This window comes from Salvelinus sp. IW2-2015, linkage group LG4q.1:29 (genome assembly GCF_002910315.2).
Source record: "Salvelinus sp. IW2-2015 linkage group LG4q.1:29, ASM291031v2, whole genome shotgun sequence".
NCBI classification, from domain to species: domain Eukaryota; kingdom Metazoa; phylum Chordata; class Actinopteri; order Salmoniformes; family Salmonidae; genus Salvelinus; species Salvelinus sp. IW2-2015.
Genome location: NC_036842.1, coordinates 56,467,335 through 56,491,190, shown reverse-complemented (window position 1 = coordinate 56,491,190; position 23,856 = coordinate 56,467,335). Strand labels below are relative to the sequence as shown.

Here is a 23,856-nt window from a genome sequence, read left to right as displayed (position 1 = left end):
AAGCTTTTGATACGGTAGACCATTCCATTCTTGTTGGCCGGCTAAGGAGTATTGGTGTCTCTGAGGTGTCTTTGACCTGGTTTGCTAACTACCTCTCAAAGAGTGCAGTATATAAAGTCAGAAAATCTGCTGTCTCAGCCACTGCCTGTCACTGAGTACCCCAAGGCTCAATCCTAGGCCACACGCTCTTCTCAATTTACATCAACAACATAGCTCAGTAGCTCTCATCCATTTATATGCAGATGATACAGTCTTATATTCAGATGGCCCCTCCCCAGATGTTGTGTTAAATGCTCTACGACAAGCTTTCTTAGTGTCCAACAAGCTTTCTCTACCCTTAACCTTGTTCTGAACACCTCCAAAATAAAGGTCATGTGGTTTGGTAAGAAGAATGCCCCTCTTCCCACAGGTGTTATTACTACCTCTGAGGGTTTGGAGCTTGAGGTAGTCACCTCATACATGTACTTGGGAGTATGGCTAGACGGTGCACTGTTCTTCTCTCAGCACATATCAAAGCTGCAGGCTAAAGTTAAATCTAGACTTGGTTTCCTCTATCGTAATCGCTCCTCTTTCACCCCAGCTGCAAATTAATCCTGATTCAGATGACCGTCCTACCCATGCTAGATTACGGAGACATAATTTATGGATCGGTAGGTAAGGGTGCTCTCAAGCGGCTAGATGTTCTTTACCATTCGGCCATCACATTAGCTACCAATGCTCCTTATAAGACACATCACTGCACTCTACTCCTCTGTAAACTTGTCAACTCTGTATACCTGTCGCAAGACCCACTGGTTGATGTTTATTTATAAAACCCTCTTAGGCCTCACTCCCCCCTATCTGAGATATCTACTGCAGCCCACATCCTCCAGATACAACACCCGTTCTGCCAGTCACCTTCTGTTAAAGGTCCCCAAAGCACACACATCCCTGGTTCGCTCCTCTTTTCAGTTCACTGCAGCTAGCGACTGGAACGAGCTGCAACAAACACTCAAACTGGACCGTTTTATCTCAATCTCTTCATTCAAAGACAATCATGGACACTTTTTCTGACAGTTGTGGCTGCTTTGTGTGATGTATTGTCTCTACCTTCTTGACCTTTGTGCTGTCGACTGTGCCCAATAATGTTTGTACCAGGTTTTGTGTTGCTACCATGCTGTGTTGTCATGTTGCTGCCTTGCTATGTTGTTGTCTTAGGTCTCTCTTAATGTAGTTTTGTGTTGTCTCTCTTGTTGTGATGTGTGTTTTGTCCTATATTTATATTGTATTTGTTTTTAATCCCAGGCCCCCGTCCCTGCATGAGGCCTTTTGCCTTTTGGTAGGCCGTCATTGTAAATAAGAATTTGTTCTTAACTGGCTTGCCTAGTTAAATAAAGGTTAAATAAATACAAGTATTGTCTGTAGGTTGACGAGGGGAAAAAACGATTTAATCAATTTTAGAATGCTGTAATGTAACAAAATGTGGAATAAGTCAAGGGGTCTGAATACTTTCCAGATGGACTGTATATATGGATGATTTATAAAGCCAGGCACATTTAACAGTTAGGCTATTGATTATAGACCTAATTAAATTGGGGTTTCCTCTCTCCTCAATTTTATCAGACAATTAAGGCAAGGGCTGTTTCCTCTTCTACTTACCCCGCTTCTCCCTCTGCCTCATTGTACTCAACACCAATATGCTGGTTAACTTTTCTATTATTCACATAGCAACATAGGGAAAGGCAGCAACTCTACTGCGCACCGAAGATTGTTTCAGAACCGCGGACAGTGACCGCAATCCAATGCGGGAGAAAGCGCATATGTTATAAAATAATATTATATTTATTAGTGTTGCACCATTATTTTTGCATAATATAACCATGTACAATTTAAGTATCACATGTTTTAAAGTGATTGACTGTGCCATCCCCATGGCCTCCGCAATGGATTAGTCCACTGAAACAGGTGTGAATCAGACAGGTGTCTTGTGCACCACGAAGAAGAATCTTTTTTTTTGCGACTGCTTGACTAAAGAAATCTTGGTCGACAAACAGCCTATCGACCAAACAATCGACCAGTCAACTAAATGGGGTCAGCCCAAAAAGCAATTCACTCACTTTTTGTCCTGGATACAAAGTGTTATATTTGGGGCAAATACAACACATTACTCAGTACCATGCTCCATATTTTCAAGCATAGTTGTAGCTGCATCATGTTATGGGTATGCTTGTAATCATGAAGGTTTGGGGAGTTTTTCAGGATAAAAAAGAAACAGAATGGAGCTAAGTACAGGCAAAATCCTAGAGGAAACCCTGGTTGTCTGCTTTCCACCAGATACTGACACTTGGAGTTGAAACCTAAAACGCAAGACCAAATCTACACTGGAGTTGCTTACCAAGAAGCAACTCAGTGGCGAATTAAATCTGCTTGAAAATCTATGGCAAGACCTGAACATGGTTGTCTAGCAATGATCAACAACCATTTTGACAGAATTTGTAACACAACAAATGTGGAAAAAGTCAGGCAGTGTGAATACTTTCTGAAGGCACTGTAATCTGAAACACAACCAAAACAAACTGCAAATGCAGATAAACAAGTTCATTGCGTGATAGGAATATGGGACCAAATACTAGACTTTTGACTACTTTAATACACACACAAGTGAATTTGTCAAAATACTTATGACACCTTCAAATGGGGAGACATTCCTTTCTAAATGRTGAGACAGATATGCATGAAAATAACCTGAAATAAAAGGTGACATTCTGTGCTGTCGCCTCATATGAAATGTTTGATCTCAAAATGCTGAAATATAGAGCCAAATTAAACGTATTAGCTTCACCGCCCAAATAAATACACTGGGGAGTGTATATGCCTAACTTTATAACTTTGCCTTAGCATTGATGGTGTTATTATTATCCTTGAAATTGAATACCCAAATTCTTGTGTAATTCCAATGTGATTTGTAAAACATGATATATGAACTGCCCGAATGTGCCGGTACGTGTTATTGATAAAGGCATTGTTATCTCTTTCTGTTCTTGTTTCCAGTACTCCCTCCTCTCATTGTGGTTTATCTCTTCTCTTCTTCCAGATGCTCTCGTCTCCCTCACCGTCGTCATCAGGTCAACTGTCCCAGCTTGGTGCCAGTTTATATGGCCCACAGAGTAAGCTGACTGCATCTGTTTTCAGGGTCTTTCCTACTAAGTCCATAATACATTTATGTCTGTAACAATTTGGTAGTCAAGTCATACCTGGAGCAATTTGATCATTACAAATAATTACCCGATAGACCTGATTTAAATATACCCAATTCTAAACAGACTTCAACACTATTCCCTTAGGCACTTCTTGTTGATCTCAAAATATTACTTTAAGAGATATCCAATCTATTGGTCACTTTGGAAGTTGGTAAGAGAGACCCCTGTTGACTGTTTTTATTTCTCGCGTTGCAGGTGCACTAGGCTTCTCGATAAGGGGCATGGGAAACAACACTCAGTTAAACCGCAGCTTAACGCAAGGCACCCAGCTACCGAGCCATATCACCCCCACCACGGGGGTGCCCACCATGTCCCTCCATACCCCGCCCTCGCCAAGCAGGTGTGTTTAAGAGATGAGACGTGAGACAGAGATGCTGGAGAGAGAGGATATAGCTTTGGCAATGTAAACATATGTTTCCCATGCCAATAAAGCCCATTGAATTGAGATATTCTGGAGACAGACATATAACACATAAGCCAGTGTGTTTGAATGCCATGGAATCATTATTCTGCTGCTAATTAGTTAGCCAGTCAGTTCAGTTCAGTGGTTGCAGAGCAGGACAGGACATTTATTAGTAAAATCACCATCTGGCTTCATATCAACCCATTCTGTCCTCCCATCTATCTCCAACCCATGATGTGTCCTCCGCAGGGGGATCCTGCCGATGAACTCGAGGAACATGCTGAACCACTCCCAGGTGGGCCAGGGTATCGGGATGGTCAGCAGCAGGACCAACAGCATGGGCAGCTCAGGGCTGGGCAGCCCCATCCGCAGCTCCCCCAGCATCATCTGTATGCCCAAACAGCAGCCTGCACGGCAGCCCTTCACCATCAACAGGTACACMCTCACACGGTCTGGCTGGCCATACAATTGAAAGATCTGCTGTTCTCAACTCTGTATAAAAGTATAAATCAATCATTTTTTGTGATGATTGGAAATAGATATTAAGRTGCTCCAGTTGGAGGCTAAAGTTGTCCTCTGTATTTCTGTAGCATGTCAGGATTCGGGATGAACCGAAACCAGGCGTTTGGGATGAACAACTCGTTATCAAGCAACATCTTCAATGGCACAGGTTAGTAGTGTGTCACTTCATAATAACCAACTATCTGATGCTCAGTCTGGCCATTGAATGATACATCACACTCAGCTTGGTTTTACCTGTATGTTTTTGTTGCCACGTTTTTATAACGTTCACTTACCTATCCATTCACACAATCTATAAGACACACAGTCAGCATGAATAGTAACATACATTTATCTACCCATATGGCTTTCTTACAAGTCTTTAACCCTCCCTCTCACAGACGGTAGTGAAAACGTGACGGGGCTAGACCTGTCCGACTTCCCTGCGTTAGCAGACAGGAGTCGGAGGGAAGGAAGTGGAAACCCAACGCCGCTACTCAACCCACTAGCTGGAAGGGCCCCCTATGGTAAGAAGTCTTTATAGCGCACTAGTAAGGATTTATAATTGTGTACTAATCTAGGCGGGCTACCTATAGTAAGGGCTCAACATAGTGCACTAGAAAGAAGGGCTCATTGTTAATGCACTAGGCTTGGATGCTAAAGGCACTTGGCAGTGCATGTGTAAAAAGCATCAGACTCATCACGTTACTGTGGGCCAGTCAGTACTGCTAGACACATTCTCATTGTAAATACTTAGTTCACTTGTCTCTCTTCAAATATTAACAGTGGCGAGTCATGTGATGAAGAAAGGGAAAAGGCCTTCTCCAATGGTGTATCTATATGTATATATAACCCAAAGCTAAACTTCTTTCTCATTGTGGTGATTTATTTAAGAAGCCTCTTCTCTTCATCTCATGACCTCATCAGTTGGCATGGTGACGAAGCCATCGAACGAGCCGACGCAGGATTTCTCCATCCACAACGAGGACTTCCCTGCACTGCCTGGTCCCAACTACAAGGACCCCACGTTGAGCAATGACGACAGCAAGACAGTGAGTCACGCAGACAGACAGGCTTACTTTAGCCTGGTTGTCAGTCTGTTTTCCTTGGTCGTTGTCATGCCAAACATGGATAAAGCTGAAACGGACAGGCAACCAGGCAAGGCCTCCTTATATTGAGCAGCAACAGCTACTGCATATTCAAGTGTTTCACCTTATATATATATATAATGGCGCCGGACGGGATGGCCGCCGTTTTACRGGCTCCTAACCAACTGTGCTATTTGGTTTGTTTTTTCGCATTGTTTGTAACTTACTTTGTACATAAAGTTGCTACTACCGTCTCTTATGACCGAAAAGAGCTTCTGGACATCAGAACAGCAATTACTCACCTCGAACTGGACAAAGATTTTTGTCTTTAATGAGTCTGACGCAAAGGATATACTGCTCTCCGGAGAACAGGCCCAAACCCCGTCATTTGCATGAAGAAAAGGCGGAGATACAGAGGGAGAAGGTCAGGGTGCCTTGTTAGGAAAACAAGCTCGATGATCTACCGTCGCGACTATCCTATCAACGGGACATTAAAACTTCTTATGGCTGCAATCCCGTTAACGGGATCGATATGACAACAGCCAGTGAAAGTGCAGGGCGCCAAATTCAAACAACAGAAATCTCATAATTAAAATTCCTCAAACATACATGTATCTCATACCATTTTAAAGGTAATCTTGTTGTTAATCCCACCAAAGTGTCCGATTTCAAATAGGCTTTTCAGTGAAAGCACCACAAACGATTATGTTAGGTCACCACCAACTCAAAGAAAAATTCAGCCATTTTTCCAGCCAAAGAGAGGAGTCACAAAAAGCACAAATAGAGATAAAATGAATCACTAACCTTTGATGATCTTCATCAGATGACACTCATAGGACTTCATATTACACAATACATATATGTCTTGTTCGATTAAGTTCATATTTATATCCAAAAACCTCCGTTTACATTGGCGCCATATTCAGAAATGCCTCCAAAATATCCGGAGAAATTGCAGAGAGCCACGTCAAATAACAGAAATACTCATCATAAACGTTGATGAAAGATACATGTTTTACATAGAATTAAAGATACACTTGTTCTTAATGCAACCGCTGTCAGATTTCAAAAAGCTTTACGGCAAAAGCACAATATTCAATMATCTGAAAACAGCATTCAGCCACAAAAGCAAGCCATACAGTTACCCGCCCAAATTGTGCAGTCAACAAAACTCATAAAAAGCAATATAAATCTTCACTTACCTTTGCTGATCTTCGTCGGAATGCACTCCCAGGACTCCCACTTCCACAAGAAATGTTCGGGGTTTTTTCGGTAATGTCCATCATTTATGTCCGAACAGCTATTTTTGACACGTGTTTGGTATACAAATCCAACGTCAGGGAAGCGCGTTCACTAAAACCTGACGAAATGTCCAAAAGTTCCATAACAGTCAGTAGAAACATGTCAAACGATGTATTGAATCAATCTTTAGAATGTTTTTACCATAAATCTTGAATAACTTTCCAACCGGAGAATTACATTGACTTCAGATGAGCGATGGAACGGAGCTCCCTCATGTGAACGCGCATGGTCAAGGAACGGTCACCTCATGGCAGACCTGACTAATTCTCTTCTCATCCGGCCCCCCTTCACAGTAGAGTCATCAGACAAAGTTCTACAGACTGTTGACATCTAGTGGAAGCCGTAGGAAGTGCAAACTCATCCATATCTCGCTGTGATTTCAATGGGAGCTTGGTTGAAAATCGACCAACCTCAGAATTTCCACTTCCTGTTTGGATTTTTTCTCAGGTTTTTGCCTGCCATATGAGTTCTGTTATACTCACAGACATAATTCAAACAGTTTTAGATACTTCAGAGTGTTTTCTATCCAATACTAATAATAATATGCATATATTAGCAACTATGACTGAGGAGCAGGCTGTTTACTCTGGGCACCTCTGTGCACCTTTCATCCAAGCTACTCAATACTGCCCCTGCAGCCATAAGAAGTTAAAAACAGTAATATCTTATGTTTCACTGAGTCGACGACACGGATAATATAGAGCTGGCTGGGTTTTCCGTGCATTGGCAGGACAGAGCAGCTACGTCTGGTAAGACGAGGGGCGGGGGTGTGTGTCTTTGTCAATAACAACTGGTGCGCGATGTCTAATATTAAAGAAGTCTCAAGGTATTGCTCGCCTGAGGTAGAGTACCTCATGATAAGCTGTAGACCACACTATCTACCAAGAGAGTTCTCATCTATATTATTCGTGGCCGTTTATTTACCTCCACAAACCGATACTGGCACTAAGGCCGCACTCAACGAGCTGTAAATGCTCATCCAGAAGCGGTGCTCCTAGTGGCCGGGGACTTTAATGCAGGCATACTTTAAATCCGTTTGACCTTAAATCCGTTTTACCTCATTTCTACCAGTATGCTACATGTGCAACCAGAGGAAAAAAAACTCTAGACCACCTTTACTCCACACACAGTGACTTATTCCTGCTTACAAGCTAAAACTAAAGTAAGAAGTACCAGTGACTCGCTCTATACGGAAGTGGTCAGATGACGTGGATGCTACTCTACAGGATTGTTTTGCTAGCACAGACTGGAATATGTTCTGTGATTCATCTAATGGCATTGAGGAGTATACCACCTCWGTCACCAGCTTCATCAATAAGTGCGTTGACGACGTCGTCCCCACAGTGGCCGCACGTACATATCCCAACCAGAAGCCATGGATTACAGGCAATCTCCGCACCGAACCAAAGGCTAGAGCTGCCGCTTTCAAGGAGCGTGAAGTGCTTTCACTGACATTTTCAACCTCTCCCTGACCGAGTCTGTAATACCCACATGAGACCTCCCTATAGGCTGAGGTCAGAGACCTGGCAGTGTGGTGCCAGGACAACCTCCTCTCCCTCAATGTGAGCAAGACAAAGGAGTTGTTCATAGACTACAGGAAAAGGATGGCTGAACAGGCCCCTAWTAACATAAACAGAGCTGTGGTGGAGCGAGTCGAGAGTTTCAAGTTCCTTGGTATCCACATTACCAACAAACTATCATGGTCCAAACACACCAAGACAGTCGTGAAGAGGGCACGACAACACCTTTCCCCCTCAGGAGACTGAAAAGATGTGACATGGATCCCCAGATCCTCAAAAAGTTCTACAGCTGCGCCATCGAGAGCATCCTGACCAGTTGCATCACCGCCTGGTATGGCAACTGCTCAGCATCCGACCGTAAGGCACTACAGTTGGTAGTGCGTACGGCCCAATACATTACTGGGGCCAAGCTTCCTGCCATCCAGGACCTGTATACTAGGCGGTGTCAGAGGAAGGCCCATAAAAATGTCAACAACTCTAGTCACCCAAGTCATAGACTGTTCTCTCTGCTACCTCACGGCAAGCGGTACTGGAGCGCCAAGTCTAGGTCCAATTGGCCCCATAACAGCTTCTACCTCCAAGCTATAAGACTCCTGAACAATTAACCAAATGGCCACCTGGACTATTTACATTGACCCCCTCCCCCCTTTGTTTTTACACTGCTGCTACTCGCTGTTTAATATCTATGCATAGTCACTTTACCCCAACCTACATGTACAAACTACCTCGACTAACCTGTACCCCCGCACATTGACTCGGTACCCCCTGTATATAGCCTCGCTATTGTTATGTAATTTTATTGTTACTTTTTGTTTACTTAAGGTTATTTAGTAAATATTTTCTAAMTTCTTGAACTGCATTATTGGTTAAGGGCTTGTAAGTAAGCATTTCACGGTAAGGTCTACACMTGTTGTTTTCGGCACATGTGACAAATACAATTTGATTTGATTTAGTTAGAAGAGCRGACATCTTATATTAAAAGCAAAGTTCCATGATGTCATGTGGGTTATAGATGTAATAAAAATAAGATGATTATTAATTCATTTGTTTCTTGCTTTGTTCAGAACCTAAACTCTACAGGCAAGAGCACGTCCATTGCAGATGGGCCTATGTTCCCCGGAGACAAGACGACCTCAGCACAGAACAACAACCAGAAGAAAGGGATCCAGGTGTTACCTGACGGTGAGCCTTCTCAACCAATCACACCTCTCCGTCTCGACCTGGGTGGGTTTTGAGATGGTTTCTGCATGACTGTTGGCCAGTGGTGATGTCCAAATTTGCACTAGCTGGAGGGAAAGCTCTACTTCTTGATTATTTTGTGTTGATTTTCCTACATCTGTAGGACGGGTGACGAACATTCCCAGGGGAATGGTGACGGACCAGTTTGGAATGATCGGCTTGCTGACATTTATTCGAGCGGCGGAGACGGACCCAGGCATGGTGCACCTGGCGCTGGGGAGTGACCTCACAACACTGGGACTCAACCTCAACTCTCCAGAGTAAGATGGCTGCCCTGTCTCAATATTAGGTTGAAGGGATACATAAATCAAAAATCTAAGTTAAGTCCACGTTGAGAGTAACATGTCCCTTCCTCTCCTGACAGAAACCTGTACCCCAAGTTTGCTTCCCCCTGGGCATCAGCACCGTGTCGACCTCAAGACATTGGTAAGACATTATCCTGACCACACGCACACTGACACACACCAAGACTCACACCAAGACACATACACCTGTGCAGACACAAAGATGGCGCCGAAGAACATGGCTGACGTTTTACATTCTCCCAACCAATTGTGCTATTTTGTTATTTTTGGTGTGTTTTGTGTAACTTCTTTTTTAACTTATTGTGTACATAATATTACTGCTAACTTCTGGACATCAGAAAAGCGATTACTCACAGCGGACTGTAGGAAACTTTTTTTCCTTTAACGAGTCCGACGAGAAGGATATCCTGCTTTCAGTGGAACAGGCCCAGATCTACGCCTTTTGCACGAAGAAAAGACGCCGGAAAAGAGGCCGCAGATCGGGCACCCTTCTGAGAATCCGGAGGCAAGCAAGTAACTCCCATTGACTTCCAATGTTCTTGCTAACATGCAATCATTGGAAAATAAAACTGATGACCTACGATTAAAGATTATCCTACCAACGGGACATTAAAAACTGTAACATCTTATGTTTCACTGAGACGTGGCTGAATGAAGATACGGACAATATAGAGCTAGCAGGATTTTCCATGCATCGGCAGAACAGAGACGCTACCTTTGGTAAGACGAGGGGTGGGGGTGTGTGTCTTTTTGTCAATAACAGCTGGTGTGTGATGTCTAATATTAAAGACGTCTCGAGGTATTGCTCACCTGAGGTAGAGTGACTCATGATAAGCTGTAGACCACACTCTACCAAGAGAGTTCTCATCTGTATTATTCATAGCTGTCTATTTACCACCACAAAGTGAAGCTGGCACTAAGACCGCTATCAACCAACTCTATAAGGCCATAAGCAAAGAAGAAAATGCTCACCCAGAAGCGGCGCTCCTAGTGGCCAGGGACTTTAATGCAGGCAAACTTAAATCAGTTTTACCAAATTTTTACCAGCATGTCACATGTACAAGCAGGGGGAAAAAACCCTAGACCACCTTTACTCCACACACAAAGATGCATACAAAGCTCTCCCCCGCCCTCCATTTGGAAAATCTGACCATAATTATATCCTCCTGATTCCTGCTTACAAGGTAATACTAAAGTAGGAAGTACCAGTGACTCGCTCTATACGGAAGTGGTCAGATGACGCGGAAGCTACAGGATTGTTTTGCTAGCACAGACTGGAATATGTTCCATGATTCATATATGTTCCAGTACGTACATATCCCAACCAGAAGCCATGGATTACAGGCAACATCCCCACCGAGCTAAAGGCTAGAGCTGCCGCTTTCAAGGAGTGGGAGACTAATCTGGACCCTTATAAGAAATCCCGTTATGCCCTCAAACGAACCATCAAACAAGCCAAGCGTCAATAGAGGATTAAGATTGAATCCTACTACACCGGCTCTGACGCTCGTCGGATGTGGCAGGGCTTGAAAACTATTACGGACAACAAAGGGAAACCCAGACGCGAGCTGGCCAGTGACGCGAGCCTACCAGACGAGCTAAATGCCTTTTATGCTCGCTTTCTCGGTAGCCGATGTGAACAAAAGCTTTAAACAGGTCAACATTCACAAAGCCGCTGGGCCAGACGGATTACCAGGACGTCTACTCAGAGCATGCGTGAACCAACTGTCAAGTGTCTTCACTGACATTTTCAACCTCTCCCTGACCGAGTCTGTAATACCTACATGTTTCAAGCAGACCACCGTAGTCCCTGTCCCCAAGGAAGCAAAGGAAACCTGCCTAAATGATTACTGCCCTGTGGCACTCAAGTCGGTAGCCATGAAGTGCTTTGAAAGGCTGGTCATGGCTCACATCAACAGCATCCTCCTGGACACCCTAGACCCTCTCCAATTCACATACTGCCCCAACAGATCCACAGATGATGCAATGTCAATTGCACTCCACACTGCACTTTCTCACCTGGACAAAAGGAACACCTATGTGAGAATGCTGTTCATTGACTACAGCTCAGCGTTCAACACCATAGTGCCCACGAAGCTCATCACTAAGTTAAGGACTCTGGGACTAAACACCWCCCTCTGGACTTCCTGAAGGGCTGCCCCCAGGTGGTAAGAGTAGGCAACAACACATCTGCCATGCTGATCCTTAACACTGGGGCCCCTCAAGGGTGTGTACTTAGTCCCCTCCTGTATTCCCTGTTCACCCACGACTGTGTGGCCAAACACGACTCCAACACCATCATTAAGTGGTGGGCCTGATCACCGACAACAATGAGACAGCCTATAGGGAGGAGGTCAGAGAGCTGGCAGTGTGGTGCCAGGACAACAACCTCTCCCTCAGTGTAAGCAAGACTAAGGAGCTGATCGTGGACTACAGGAAAAGACGGGCCGAACAGGCCCCCATTAACATCGACGGGGCTGAAGTAGAGCGGGTCGAGAGTTTCAAGTTCCTTGGTGTCCGCATCAGCAACGAACTATCATGGTCCAAACACCCCAAGACAGTCATGAAGAGGGCACGACAAAACCTCTTCCCCCTCAGGAGACTGTAAAGATTTGGCATGGGCCCCCAGATCCTCATGGTTCTACAGCTGCACCATCGAGAGCATCCTGACCGGTTGCATCACCGCCTGGTATGGCAACTGCTCGGACACCTGACTGTAAGGCGCTACAGAGGGTAGTGCGAACAGCCCAGTACATCACTGGGGCCAAGCTTCCTGCCATCCAGGACCTAGGCGGTGTCAGAGGAAAGCCCATAAATTTGTCAGAGACTCCAGTCACCAAAGTTATAGACTTTTTTTTCCTGCTACTGCATGGCAAACGGTACCGGAGCACCAAGTCTAGGACCAAAAGGCTCCATAACAGCTTCTACCCCCAAGCCATAAGACTGCTAAACAATTCATAAAATCGCCACCGGACAATTTCCACCCCCCCCCCCTTCCTTTGTACACTGCTGGTTGTTTGTTACCTATGCATAGTCACTTTGACCCCACCTACATGTACGGATTACCTCAACAAGCCTGTACCCCCGCACACTGTACCGGTGCCCCCTGTATATMGCCTCGTTATTCTTATTGTGTTACTTCTTATTTTAGTCTACTTGGTAAATTTTTTCTTCTTGAACTGCACTGTTGGTGTATTCGGCGCATGTGACAAATAARGTTTGATTTGACCAGGATAGTCCACTCATTTGCCACAGTTGCCACTCTATTCCACCAAGACGCACACACACCCGCACCCCGCACTGAGCCTTTTGGTGACCCTGGTGCCGCCTCTCTTTCAGACTTCCACGTCCCGTCTGAGTACTTAACCAACATTCACATACGGGACAAGGTAGGTGATAAATCAGTAATCTAACCAGTTTGTGTAACACCCCTTTTCATGTGGCATTGATCTTATGCTCTTGAAGAAAGCACAATGTCATCATTGGAACGAATGATGGTGTTGATTAAGATATGTTTCTCCTCAGCTGGCAGCTATTAAACTGGCTCGTTACGGCGAAGACCTGTTGTTCTATCTGTACTACATGAACGGAGGAGACCTGCTACAGCTCCTGGCAGCAGTAGAGCTGTAAGTAGCACATCCAAACTACTACTGAAGGCATTTAACTTACTTTGTAGTATAGAGTCTCTTGCTCATCTTTTATTTAGAAATGATCAGACTCCTCTCAAAAGTGATTTTTAGAGATTTTACTTCACCTTAACTCCCAGCATCACTTTTTGGTTTTCTTCCAATAGTTGTCCAAAGTACCACAGTTCTTTCCATAGGTTGTTATCAATAAGCGATTTGTGCGTATTTTCTTTGACTTGACTGTGCAGTAATGGGATTTCTCTCTCTCCTGCCTGTGCCTGGTGTTGGTGCAGCTTCAATCGGGACTGGCGGTACCACAAGGAGGAGCGGGTGTGGATCACGCGGGCGCCGGGTATGGAGCCCACACTAAAGACCAACACCTACGAGAGGGGAACCTACTACTTCTTTGATTGTCTTAACTGGAGGAAGGTAGCCAAGGTAAAGGTATTGGCTTTAGTATCTACCCTCAATCAATACACTAAACATTAAAGGGATAGTCCGGGATTTTGGCAATCTACTTCCCAAAATCAGATTAACTCTAGTATACAATTTTTGTCTCAGCGTCCAKTATGAAGGAAGTTAGATGTAGTTTTGTGAGCCAATGTGAACTACAGTTAGTGCAATGCTAACCAGAGTTAGCATGCTAGCTGTTCTCATAGACGTCCTGTCATTGTGCTAACGCTAGTTAGAAATTGCGCTAAAGCTAGTTATCATTTTTCTTCAAACTGCACACAGAGATATAAAAATGGTATCCTCGAGATCATCTTACTTTGGGGAAGTAGATAAAGGGCTTCATTGCCAAAATCGTGAACTATCCCTTTAAGAGAAAGCATTATCTGTGTGTGCCTTTTTAGATTTAGATGTATGCCATGAGTTGTGAATCTCCTTTGATGGAGTTACGTGGTTTACGTACTAGTTTTGTCTTGGGAACTTTTATGAGTTTTTAACTTTGGTTCTGACCCTCAAGAAAGGCTTGTAAAAAGGCTCAAGGTAGGCCTTCAGTATCTCTCGGTTACTGGTGATGTCACACTGGGTTTTTAGTTCTTGATTATCAGTAGTCTCACTTGGGTCATATAAACTCATTTACATTTACATTTAAGTCATTTAGCAGACGCTCTTATCCTCAGCAGGAGTCTTCCATTACTGATTGTGTGTTCTCAATCCCTTTAGGAGTTCCACCTGGAGTACGACAAGCTAGAAGAGAGGCCCCACGTCCCGTCTACCTTCAACTACAACCCAGCCCAGCAGGCCTTCTGAGGCCCAGTACAGTATAGTCCCAGGGTTACTGCTGTCCCTGCACCCCTCCCTCCCAGCCTGAGGAGGGTGCTGTGGCCCAGGCATCCATCCTGGTTTTTATTCCTTGAGGATCTGGTTAAAATGACTGCAGAGGAGGTCCTCACCACCGCATAAGGGTGGGGAAAACTGAGCCCTGCCTTTCCCAAATGATGTGCTGCCCAAACACCTACACTTGTTCTGTTTTTATTCCTTTAATGTCCTTGTTTTTTGAGGTGGGAGTTGAGCAGGGTCTGTGTTTTGTTTACCTCTGAATCAGAAGACTSACTATAMCGGCACACTTTACAGTGACAAAACAAGGGTTATGACACATTTTCATCAACAAAAAAGTGACAACGGTGGGGAAGGCTAAACCAACAAGTACCATCCCACACGTGAGAACGAAAGGGGCCGGAAGAAATGCAATGTTCGTTGCTGCACTATTTAGTAATAAAAGAACACAAAGATTGTTTGTGCTTTTTTATGTGAAAACACTCCCTCGTATTTTGTTTTGGAAAGATCAGCAGCCTGTCTACACCTCTCTCTCTCTACTTCTCCTCTCTTTCCATCTCTCCTCTTGTACATTCCCTCTTTTCTCCTCAACCGGCCCCACATCTTTCTTTCCTTTTGACGGGTATTTTCTGTCTGGCTTCAAAATAGACACAGATCGGATACTTTTTGTGAATGTTCTCACAACCTGTGGACAACCCGTACAAGGGTTGTTAGAATACCTACCCAGCTTCATTGTTCCAGAGCAAGCAAAACACTTTCCAGTCTTTGTTACGATTTTGTAATAAACGTGTAAAAAAAAAGAAGATATTTTTATGTTTGAACATCACATGTATACTGATATGTATGTATGAATCTGTATGTGTGTATATATATATATATATATATATATGTGTGTGTGTGTGTGTGTGTATATATATATATATTTTGGAGAGAAAAAATTGCTCTGCCTTGTACCTCGTTTTTAGGAGGTCAGCGTGGATAAAATAGGACATTTCTGTATCTGCTGGTCAGGGCGTCGCACTCGGAGCCGTGAGCACTTACGACGAAGAATTACAAATAAAAAGACAAAAAAGGAAATACCTGATTCTCAGCTAAAACAAGGAAATTCACCCCCAAACAAACCAACTAATCAGTCCAAAGCAAGAGGACAGACAGACACATTTCACTTAAAGCTGTTTAAACAGCAGCATTTCGTAGGAAATGGAAAAGTGAATAATTTTAAGAATAATGAATACAGATCAATCTTGTATTTTCTGACGTTCAAAGCCTCTTTTCTTTGTAATAAAGCAGAAAAGGCTTTCCTGAACTACTATTGTGTGGCGTCTGGTTTCTGAGGGAAGGAGACATTTTTGACCTTCACGAGTCTGGATGAAAACCAAAAAAAATTGACACAATATATATGAAATTATATCCCCCTTCAAGTGGTCCTTGCAGTTGTATATGTATTATCTGTGTATTACTGACCTACTGATACACATCATTTAAGGGCCAGTCACAGACAGGACCATCCATCTCCGGTGCAGTGGAATTGAATGACAGAAGGAGTAGGGAGGGATGGAATGTGTAGGGCTAATACAGAACCTTCAGAAAGTATTCAGACCCCTTGACTTTTTACAAATGTTACTTTACAGCAGGGCTGCCCAACCCTCTTCCTGGAGATCTACTGTCCTGTAGGTTTTCAGTCCATCCCTAATTTAGCATATCTGTTTCAGCTAGTTAAGGTCTTGTTGAGCAGCTAATTAGTAGAATCAGGTGTGTTAAATTTGGGTTGGACTGAAAACCCACAGGACTGTCGATCTCCAGGAAGAGGGTTGGGCAGCCCTGCTTTACAGCATGATTCTAAAATTGATTAAATTAAACCAATTCGTCAGAAATTTGCACACAATACCCCATAATGACAAAGCGAAAACAGGTTTTTAGACATTTTTGCAAATGTATTTATTCACATAAGTATTCAGACCCTTTGCTATGAGAAATTGAGATCAGGTCCTCTTTCCATTGATCATCCTTGAGATGTTTCTACAACTTGTTTTGAGTCCACCTGTGTAAATTTAATTGATTGGACATGGTTTGGAAAGGCACACAACTGTCTATATAAGGTCCCACAGTTGACAATGCATGTTAGAACAAAAACCAAGCCATGAGGTTGAAGGAATTGTCCATAGAGCTCTGAGACAGGATTGTGTTGAGGCACAGATCTGAGGAAGGGTACCAAAAAGATTCTGYAGCATTGAAGGTCCCCAAGAACACAGTGGCCTCCATAATTCTCAAATGGAAGATGTTATGAACCACCAAGACTCTTCCAAGAGCTGAGCAATCGGGGGAGAAGGCACTTGGTCAGGGAGGTGACCAAGAATCCGATGGTCACTCTGACAGAGCTCCAGAGTTCCTCTGTGGAGATGGGAGAACCTTCCAGAAGAACAACCATCTCTGCAGCAATCCACCAATCAGGCCTTTTTGRTAGAGTGGCCAGATGGAAGCCACTCCTCATTAAAAGGAACATACCAGCCYGCTTGGAGTTAGCCAAAAGACTCAGACCATGAGAAACAAGAKTCTCTGATCTGATGAAACCAAGATTGAAATTTGGCCTGAATGTCACGTCTGGAGGAAACCTAGCACCATCCCTACGGTGATGCATGGTGGTGGCAGCATCAGGCTGTGGGGATGTTTTTCAGTAGCAGGGACTGGGAGCCTAGTCAGGATTGAGGCAAAGATGAACGGAGTAAAGTACAGAGAGATCCTTGATGAAAACCTGCTCCAAAGCTCTCAGGACCTCAGACTGGGGCGAAGGTTAATCTACCAACAGGAGARCGACCCTAAGTACACAGGCAAGACAACGCAGGAGTGGTTTCGGGACAAGTCTCTGAATGTCCTTGAGTGGCCCAGCCAGAGCCCGTACTTGAAACCGATCTCTGGAGAGACCTGAAAATATCTGTGCACAACGCTCCCCTTCCAACCTGACAGAGCTTGAGAGGATATGCAGAGAAGAATGGGAGAAACTCCCCAAATACAGGCTTGTAGTGTCATACCCAAGAAGACTCTGCTGTAATCGCTGCCAAAGGTGCTTCAACAAAGTACTGAGTGAAGGGTATGAATACTTATGTAAATGTGATATTTCTTTTTTTATATATAAACTAGCAAAAATGTATTTCTCTCAAATTCTGTGCACAAATTTGGTTACATCCCTGTTACTGAGCATTTCTCCTTTGCCTAGATAATCCATCCACCTGACAGGTGTGGCCTATCAAGAAGCTGATTAAACCGCATGATCATTATACAGGTGCACCTTGTACTGGGGACACTAAACAACCACTCTAAAATGTGCAGTTATGCTACACAACACAATGCCACATTGGCATGCTGACTGCAAGAATGTCCGACAGAGCTGTTGTCAGAGAATTCAATGTTAATTTCTCTATGATAAGCCTCCTCCAACGTTGTTTTAGAGAATTTGACAGTACATCCAACCGGCCTCACAACCGCAGACCACGTGTAACCATGCCAGCCCCAGACGTCCACATCTGTTTTTTCACCTGCGGGATCATCTGAGGAGTATTTCTGTCTGTAATAAAGCCCTTTTATGGGAGAAAAAAATATTCTAATTGGCTGGGTAGACCTTGCTCCCAAGTGGGTGGGCATATGCCCTCCCAGGCCCACCCATCGCTGCAACCCTGCCATGTTATGTGAAATGCATAGATTAGGGCCTAATGAATTGATTTCAATTAATTGATTTCCTTCTATGAACTGTAACTCAGAAAAATCTTTGAAATTGTTGCATGTTGCACTTATATTTTTGTTCAGTATATAAGGGCTAGGCCAGCGATGGGCAACTCCAGTCATCTGGGGCCTAATTGGTGATACACTTTTTGCCCCAGCCCCAGCTAACACACCTCCAATAATCAACCTCATATCATGGTCTTCAGTTTAGAATGCAATTTGTTTAATCAGGTGTGTTAGCTATATGAAAAGGGCATTTTCTGACATCGGCATATGATGCTCGCTATTGGTCTGTGGCTGTTTATTTCGCGTCAGGGACAACTGTTGCATTGTATCTAAGCCGAACMCTAACCTCTTTCCTAACCTTAACCTTATTCTCATAACCTGCTATTTAATCAAATCAACTGTGTTGAGAAACCATCAGTCTCATAACACCGGAACTGACCAATGGCAGGCACCAATGGGCGTTTCCTGATTAAAGGAACAACCTCATTAAGAAACGCCCCGAATTACGGTCTGCAGTTACACCATATTGAGCTATAGGGCTGGGGGGAAAGTGTGACACCAATCGGGCTGCCCGAAGACTGGTGTTTCCCATCCCTCGGCTAGGCTGATAATTTATCATCCTTGTAACGGAGATGTGCTTATCACAAAAAAATAGGTTTTCATTGTTTTGTGATTAGTGCCTGTATCAGACCTCAGGATAAGACCCAGATACAGACAGTTCGAAGTAACAAAAGTTTATTACAAAAACAGGAGGCAGGCAAATGACAGGTCAAGTGCAGGCAGGGGTCAGTAATCCAGAGCAGAGTCCGAAAGGTACAGAACAGCAGGCAGGCTCAGGGTCAGGACAGGCAGAATGGTCAAAACCAGGAAAACAGGGACTAGAGACAAAAGGCTGTGAGACATAGGTAATCCTAGACACATGAAAAGTGGGATGTATACAGCAGAGGGGCTAATAATCTTGGAGATGGGGAAAGGGCCAATAAAACGGGGTGAAAGTTTGCTGGACTCTACCCGGAGGGGCAGATCCCGAGTGGACAGCCATACCCTCTGCCCGAGATGATAGTTGGGAGCCGGGGTCCGGTGGCGGTCCGCCTGTTGATGATACCTGGAGGTGGTACCGAGCTCTCTTMCAGGTACGCTGACAGCGGCGAACGAACATCTGGGCAGAGGGTATGTTGAATTGTTCCGCTTGCTCCGGGAAGAGCGGGGGCTGATAACCCACAGAGCACTCGAAGGGCGAGAGCCCAGTGGCCGAGCAGGGAAGGGTSTTCCGGCCGTACTCCACCCACATGAGTTGCTGGCTCCAGGTGGTGGGGTTGGCYGAGACGAGGCACCGAAGTGTTGTCTCCRGGTCCTGATTAGCACGCTCCAACTGGCCGTGGGATTGGGGATGAAACCCGGGGGACAGGCTGGCCGATGACCCAATAAGTGTGCAGAACACCTTCCAAAACCGGGACKAGAACTGAGGACCACGGTTGGAAATCATGTCCACCAGAAGTCCATGGATCCGGAAGACGTGCTGCACCATCTCCTTGGCAGGAGGTAGCTTGGGGRGGGGAATGAAATGGGCAGCTTTGGAAAACCTGTCCACCACCATGAGGATAGTGATGTTGCTATCATGCTATCAGACGGGGGGAGACCAGTGACGAAGTCCAGAGATATATGTGACCAGGGACGGTGAGGGACAGGAAGAGGTTGAAGGAGGCCAGCTGGAGCTTGCCGAGGAGTCTTGTTCTGAGCACAGACGGTGCAGGCGGAAACAAACACGGAGACGTCCGGAACCATGGTAAGCCACAAAAAGTGTTGTTGCACAAAGGCCAGGGTCCGACAGGAGCCAGAGTGGCAGGCAAGCCTGGAGGAATGAGCCCATTCCAAGACCGGGGAACAGGCAGCGTCTGAGACAAACATCCGGTTAGCCGGATGGATCAATATGGGAGCTGTGGTGAAGCGGTGCTYAAGGTCCTGGAATGCCCAGTCAACCGCTGGGGACCATGTGAATGGGAACTTGGGAGAGGTGAGTGCTGAAAAGGGCGGAAGCCAGGGTGCTGTGACTCCGGATAAAACGGYGATAAAATTGGCAAATCCTAAACGTTGCAGCTGCACTCTGGACGGGGGTTGGGGCCAATCCACCACCGCTCTCACCGTTCCCGGATCCATCTGCACATTCCCCACATCCCCCAGTGGGTAAAGACGAGAATGTCGTCAAGGCATACGAACACGAACCGGTTCAACATATCCCGGAGAACATCATTAACCAGGGCCTGGAACACAGCAGGAGCATTGGTCAAACCGAATGGCATCACTAGGTATTCATAGTGTCCGCTAGCAGTGTTGAAGTGTCGTCACCTTCCCTTATCCGTACCAGGTGGTAGGCATTCCGCAGGTCTAACTTAGAGAAGATAGTGGCCCCCTGGAGTGGCTCGAAAGCCGAGGCGATGATTGGTAGTGGGTAGCGGTTCTTAATCCCGGTAGTCGATACACGGGCGCAGGGATTTGTCCTTCTCCACAAAGAAGAACAATGCGTCGGTGGGGGAGGCARAAGGATGGATACCCCCTGCAGCCAAGGAGTCCTTTGAACCTGACAGTGAATAGAGCCGTCCCTGGGGTGGTGTAGTGCCCGGGAGAAGGTCGATCCCGCAGTCATAGGGTCTATACGTAGGAAGTGAAGTGGCCCGGGCCTTGCTGAAAACCTCCCGGAGATCCTGGTACTCTGGAACGGCAGAGAGGTCCAGTTCTTCCGAGCTCACAGGAGGACGTCCCGKGGAAGGCTGCGACAACTTCAGGCAATAGTTGTGGCAGAACGGGCTCTAGCCCACGATAGTAACAGCAGTCCAGTTGATAAGGGGATTGTGGTGCTGGAGCAAAGAAAACCCCAATACCACGGGACCTGAGACTTTATGAGCATAAACTATATAGACTCACTGTTGTTTCCGGACACACGCAAGTGGATAGGAGTAGTGYTGTGGGTGACCCTGCCTATAGAGCGCCCATCCAGTGCTCTAACGTTCAGGGGGCTGGAGAGGGGCTGAGTGGTGATGCCCAGCTCAGACACCAGCGTGGCGTCCAAGAATCTCTCGTTAGCCCCAGAGTCAATGAGAACCCGGAAAGATTTAGACTGGTCGCCCCACAGCAGGATGGCATGGAGAGGGTGCGAGTAAGGGAAGAATATTCTCTGTATGGCCCACCAGAGTACTTGTACCTACTGATGAGCAGGGATCTCGGGAAGCCGGGGTGGCCTGTAGAGATGCACTGCTGACAGCTGTGTTACTGGGAGGCTGGAAGGCTACTGTTGTGGCCGGCTGTCTCACAGATAATCCACGGAATTGCTCCAGCAATGTATTGAAGGCACAGTCATGGCTTTCTGCCAAGGTCTGGAATCTGTCCAGAAGACCTCGAAGTAACTCCTCGTGTCTCCCAATGGTGGCTCCTTGGGAGGAGATGGCGTTGCGGAGCTTGTCTAAGTCTACTGGGTCAGTCAGGGTAAGACCAAGATGCAGACAGTTCGAAGTAACAAAAGTTTATTACAAAAACAGGGGGCAGACAAACGGCAGGTCAAGGGCAGGCAGAGCAGAGCCCAAAAGGTACAGAACGGCAGTCAGGGTCAGGGCAGGCAGAATGGTCAAAACCGGGAAAACAAGAAAGCAGGGACTAGAGCGATAACAGGAGTACGGGAAATACGCTGGTAGGCTTGACGAGACAAGACGAACTGGCAACAGACAAACAGAGAACACAGGTATAAATACACAGGATAATGGGGCAAATGGGCGACACCTTGAGGGGGGTGGAGACAAGCACAAAGACAGGTGAAACAGATCAGGGTGTGACAGCCTGTGCCTAATGAGGAATTATACAATACATTTCTTTAGAAATACATTTTATTACTATGACATATCTGTAAGTATATGGTTAATATACACAAATGCCTTGGATTTACAAAAGGTTAATAAAACAAACAAGACATCCGAATTAGGATGTGACAAGCTGATTCCCAAAAGAATCTTAAAGGATCTGATCTTTTTTTTCAATTATCACCTAAAATGACATACCCAAATCGAACTGTCTGTAACTCAGGACCTGAAGCAAGGATATGCATATTCTTGGTACCATTTGAAAGGAAACACTTTGAAGTTTGTGGAAATGTGAAATTAATGTCGGAGAATATAACACATTAGATCTGGTAAAATATAATACAAACAAAAAAACATACGTTTTCTTTCTTTCTTTTTTCCATCTTTGAAATGGAGAGAAAGGCCATAAAATKACATGAGTTTAGGCACAATTTAGATTTTGGCCACCAGATGGCAACAGTTTGTGTGCAAAGTTTCAGACTGACCCAGTGAAGCATTTCATTACTGCACAACATCGTATCATATCATCACTCTGAACAGTCGTAACCTCCTTGCATCTGCAAAAACCTGAGCCTTGCTTGTGATTCAAGACTACACAAATTGATTTAATTATTTATTTACTAGCTAATTAAATGGGAACACAGGATAAACATACACATTCTGCACTGGTTATTGACTGGAGACTTAATACGCTGAAAACAGGTCCCTCGCGGAATGACAACAACATGGATGCTTGTTAAAGAAGAGTTGGAGAGGGAGAGAGAGGGATAGAGGCACTTAACATTTCCACATTCAGAAACTACTCTCACCTACAGTAACCATATACTTTGCACACGAACCGCTGCCCGCTTTGAGAAAGAAATCATGAATGTATTTATCATGAATGAGTTTATCGCCTCCACCTCGTGTTAAGATTCAAAGTCAAACCATTTTAAACGCGCAGCTGCAGCTTCACGCTTTTCTGGTCTAATGTGTTAACTTCTTCACCCATCCTTTATACCTTTGGCTCGAAAGRGGCGGTTCTGGCAGGCTGGCACGCTCCCTGACCTCACTCCGGGGTGGTGATTACTCACTGTGAAAAGTTCTGGAAAATAATTATCTCTTATAACTTCTCAAATAACATCCGTCTCTTAACAAAAACACTTTCATAATTTTTCATATATGTGATATATATTACATATAGTATGCACAATGCATAGTATGGAAACATCATATATGTAGTGGGTATACTTTCCAAGTTACTGTATTTCCTTTATAACATTTTGAATGACATCACAAAAGAACAAATAAAATGACATTAGTATCCTATAGATCACCTCTGACCATTCCCCACATTCTACGTTGGAAATATTGCTCTAGTATTTGCTTTTGAATGTATTAGAGTTTCAGTGGGAAAAAGTTTGTTGAGACAAAGCACGTTCCTTTGGTGAATCTTGAGAGCACAGGCCTGGATCTTCTCCCTTGATTTACAACAGGACGTGAGTTGTTAAACCCCACTAGTTCTTTCCTTCCCCGTCTACGGGTTTGAGGGGTCTGATTGAAGTTATTCATTGTAAACCTGATCTGACCTATTTGGATTCTCGTGGGCAGTCATGACAGTCCCCCTCTGGTAGGTTAAATTTTGGAAGGATTCTGCAAGTTTCAACCCCCAACAAGAATGACCACGGGATGTCCTGGTTGTGGATTGTCGTGACAGTCCCCCTCTGGTGGTTTAACCTGGTATGATTTCTGCAAGCTGTAGACCACCACAAGAATGGCCATGGGATGTCCTGGTTAAG

General features: G+C 44.9%; 1 protein-coding gene across 10 annotated transcripts in view; it reads left to right on the top strand.

The window, feature by feature from the left end:
- The window catches only part of LOC111962209 (CCR4-NOT transcription complex subunit 2), a 28,914-nt gene extending 13,101 nt beyond the window's left edge, over positions 1 to 15,813 (top strand). For 2 of the 10 annotated variants that reach the window (XM_023985115.2, XM_070442974.1), the window contains exons 3-15: positions 3,074 to 3,146; positions 3,435 to 3,579; positions 3,892 to 4,077; positions 4,233 to 4,312; positions 4,545 to 4,670; positions 5,038 to 5,195; positions 9,118 to 9,277; positions 9,396 to 9,552; positions 9,657 to 9,718; positions 12,937 to 12,986; positions 13,123 to 13,223; positions 13,517 to 13,667; positions 14,394 to 15,813. In XM_023985115.2, coding sequence (XP_023840883.1) covers positions 3,074 to 3,146; positions 3,435 to 3,579; positions 3,892 to 4,077; positions 4,233 to 4,312; positions 4,545 to 4,670; positions 5,038 to 5,195; positions 9,118 to 9,277; positions 9,396 to 9,552; positions 9,657 to 9,718; positions 12,937 to 12,986; positions 13,123 to 13,223; positions 13,517 to 13,667; positions 14,394 to 14,480 — 1,536 coding nt within the window. In that variant the 3' untranslated portion in view covers positions 14,481 to 15,813. The remainder of the gene's footprint in view (positions 1 to 3,073; positions 3,147 to 3,434; positions 3,580 to 3,891; positions 4,078 to 4,232; positions 4,313 to 4,544; positions 4,671 to 5,037; positions 5,196 to 9,117; positions 9,278 to 9,395; positions 9,553 to 9,656; positions 9,719 to 12,936; positions 12,987 to 13,122; positions 13,224 to 13,516; positions 13,668 to 14,393) is intronic. The other 8 variants (XM_023985122.2, XM_070442972.1, XM_023985120.2 and 5 more) reach the window with 8 other exon arrangements.
- Positions 15,814 to 23,856: the final 8,043 nt, after the last annotated feature.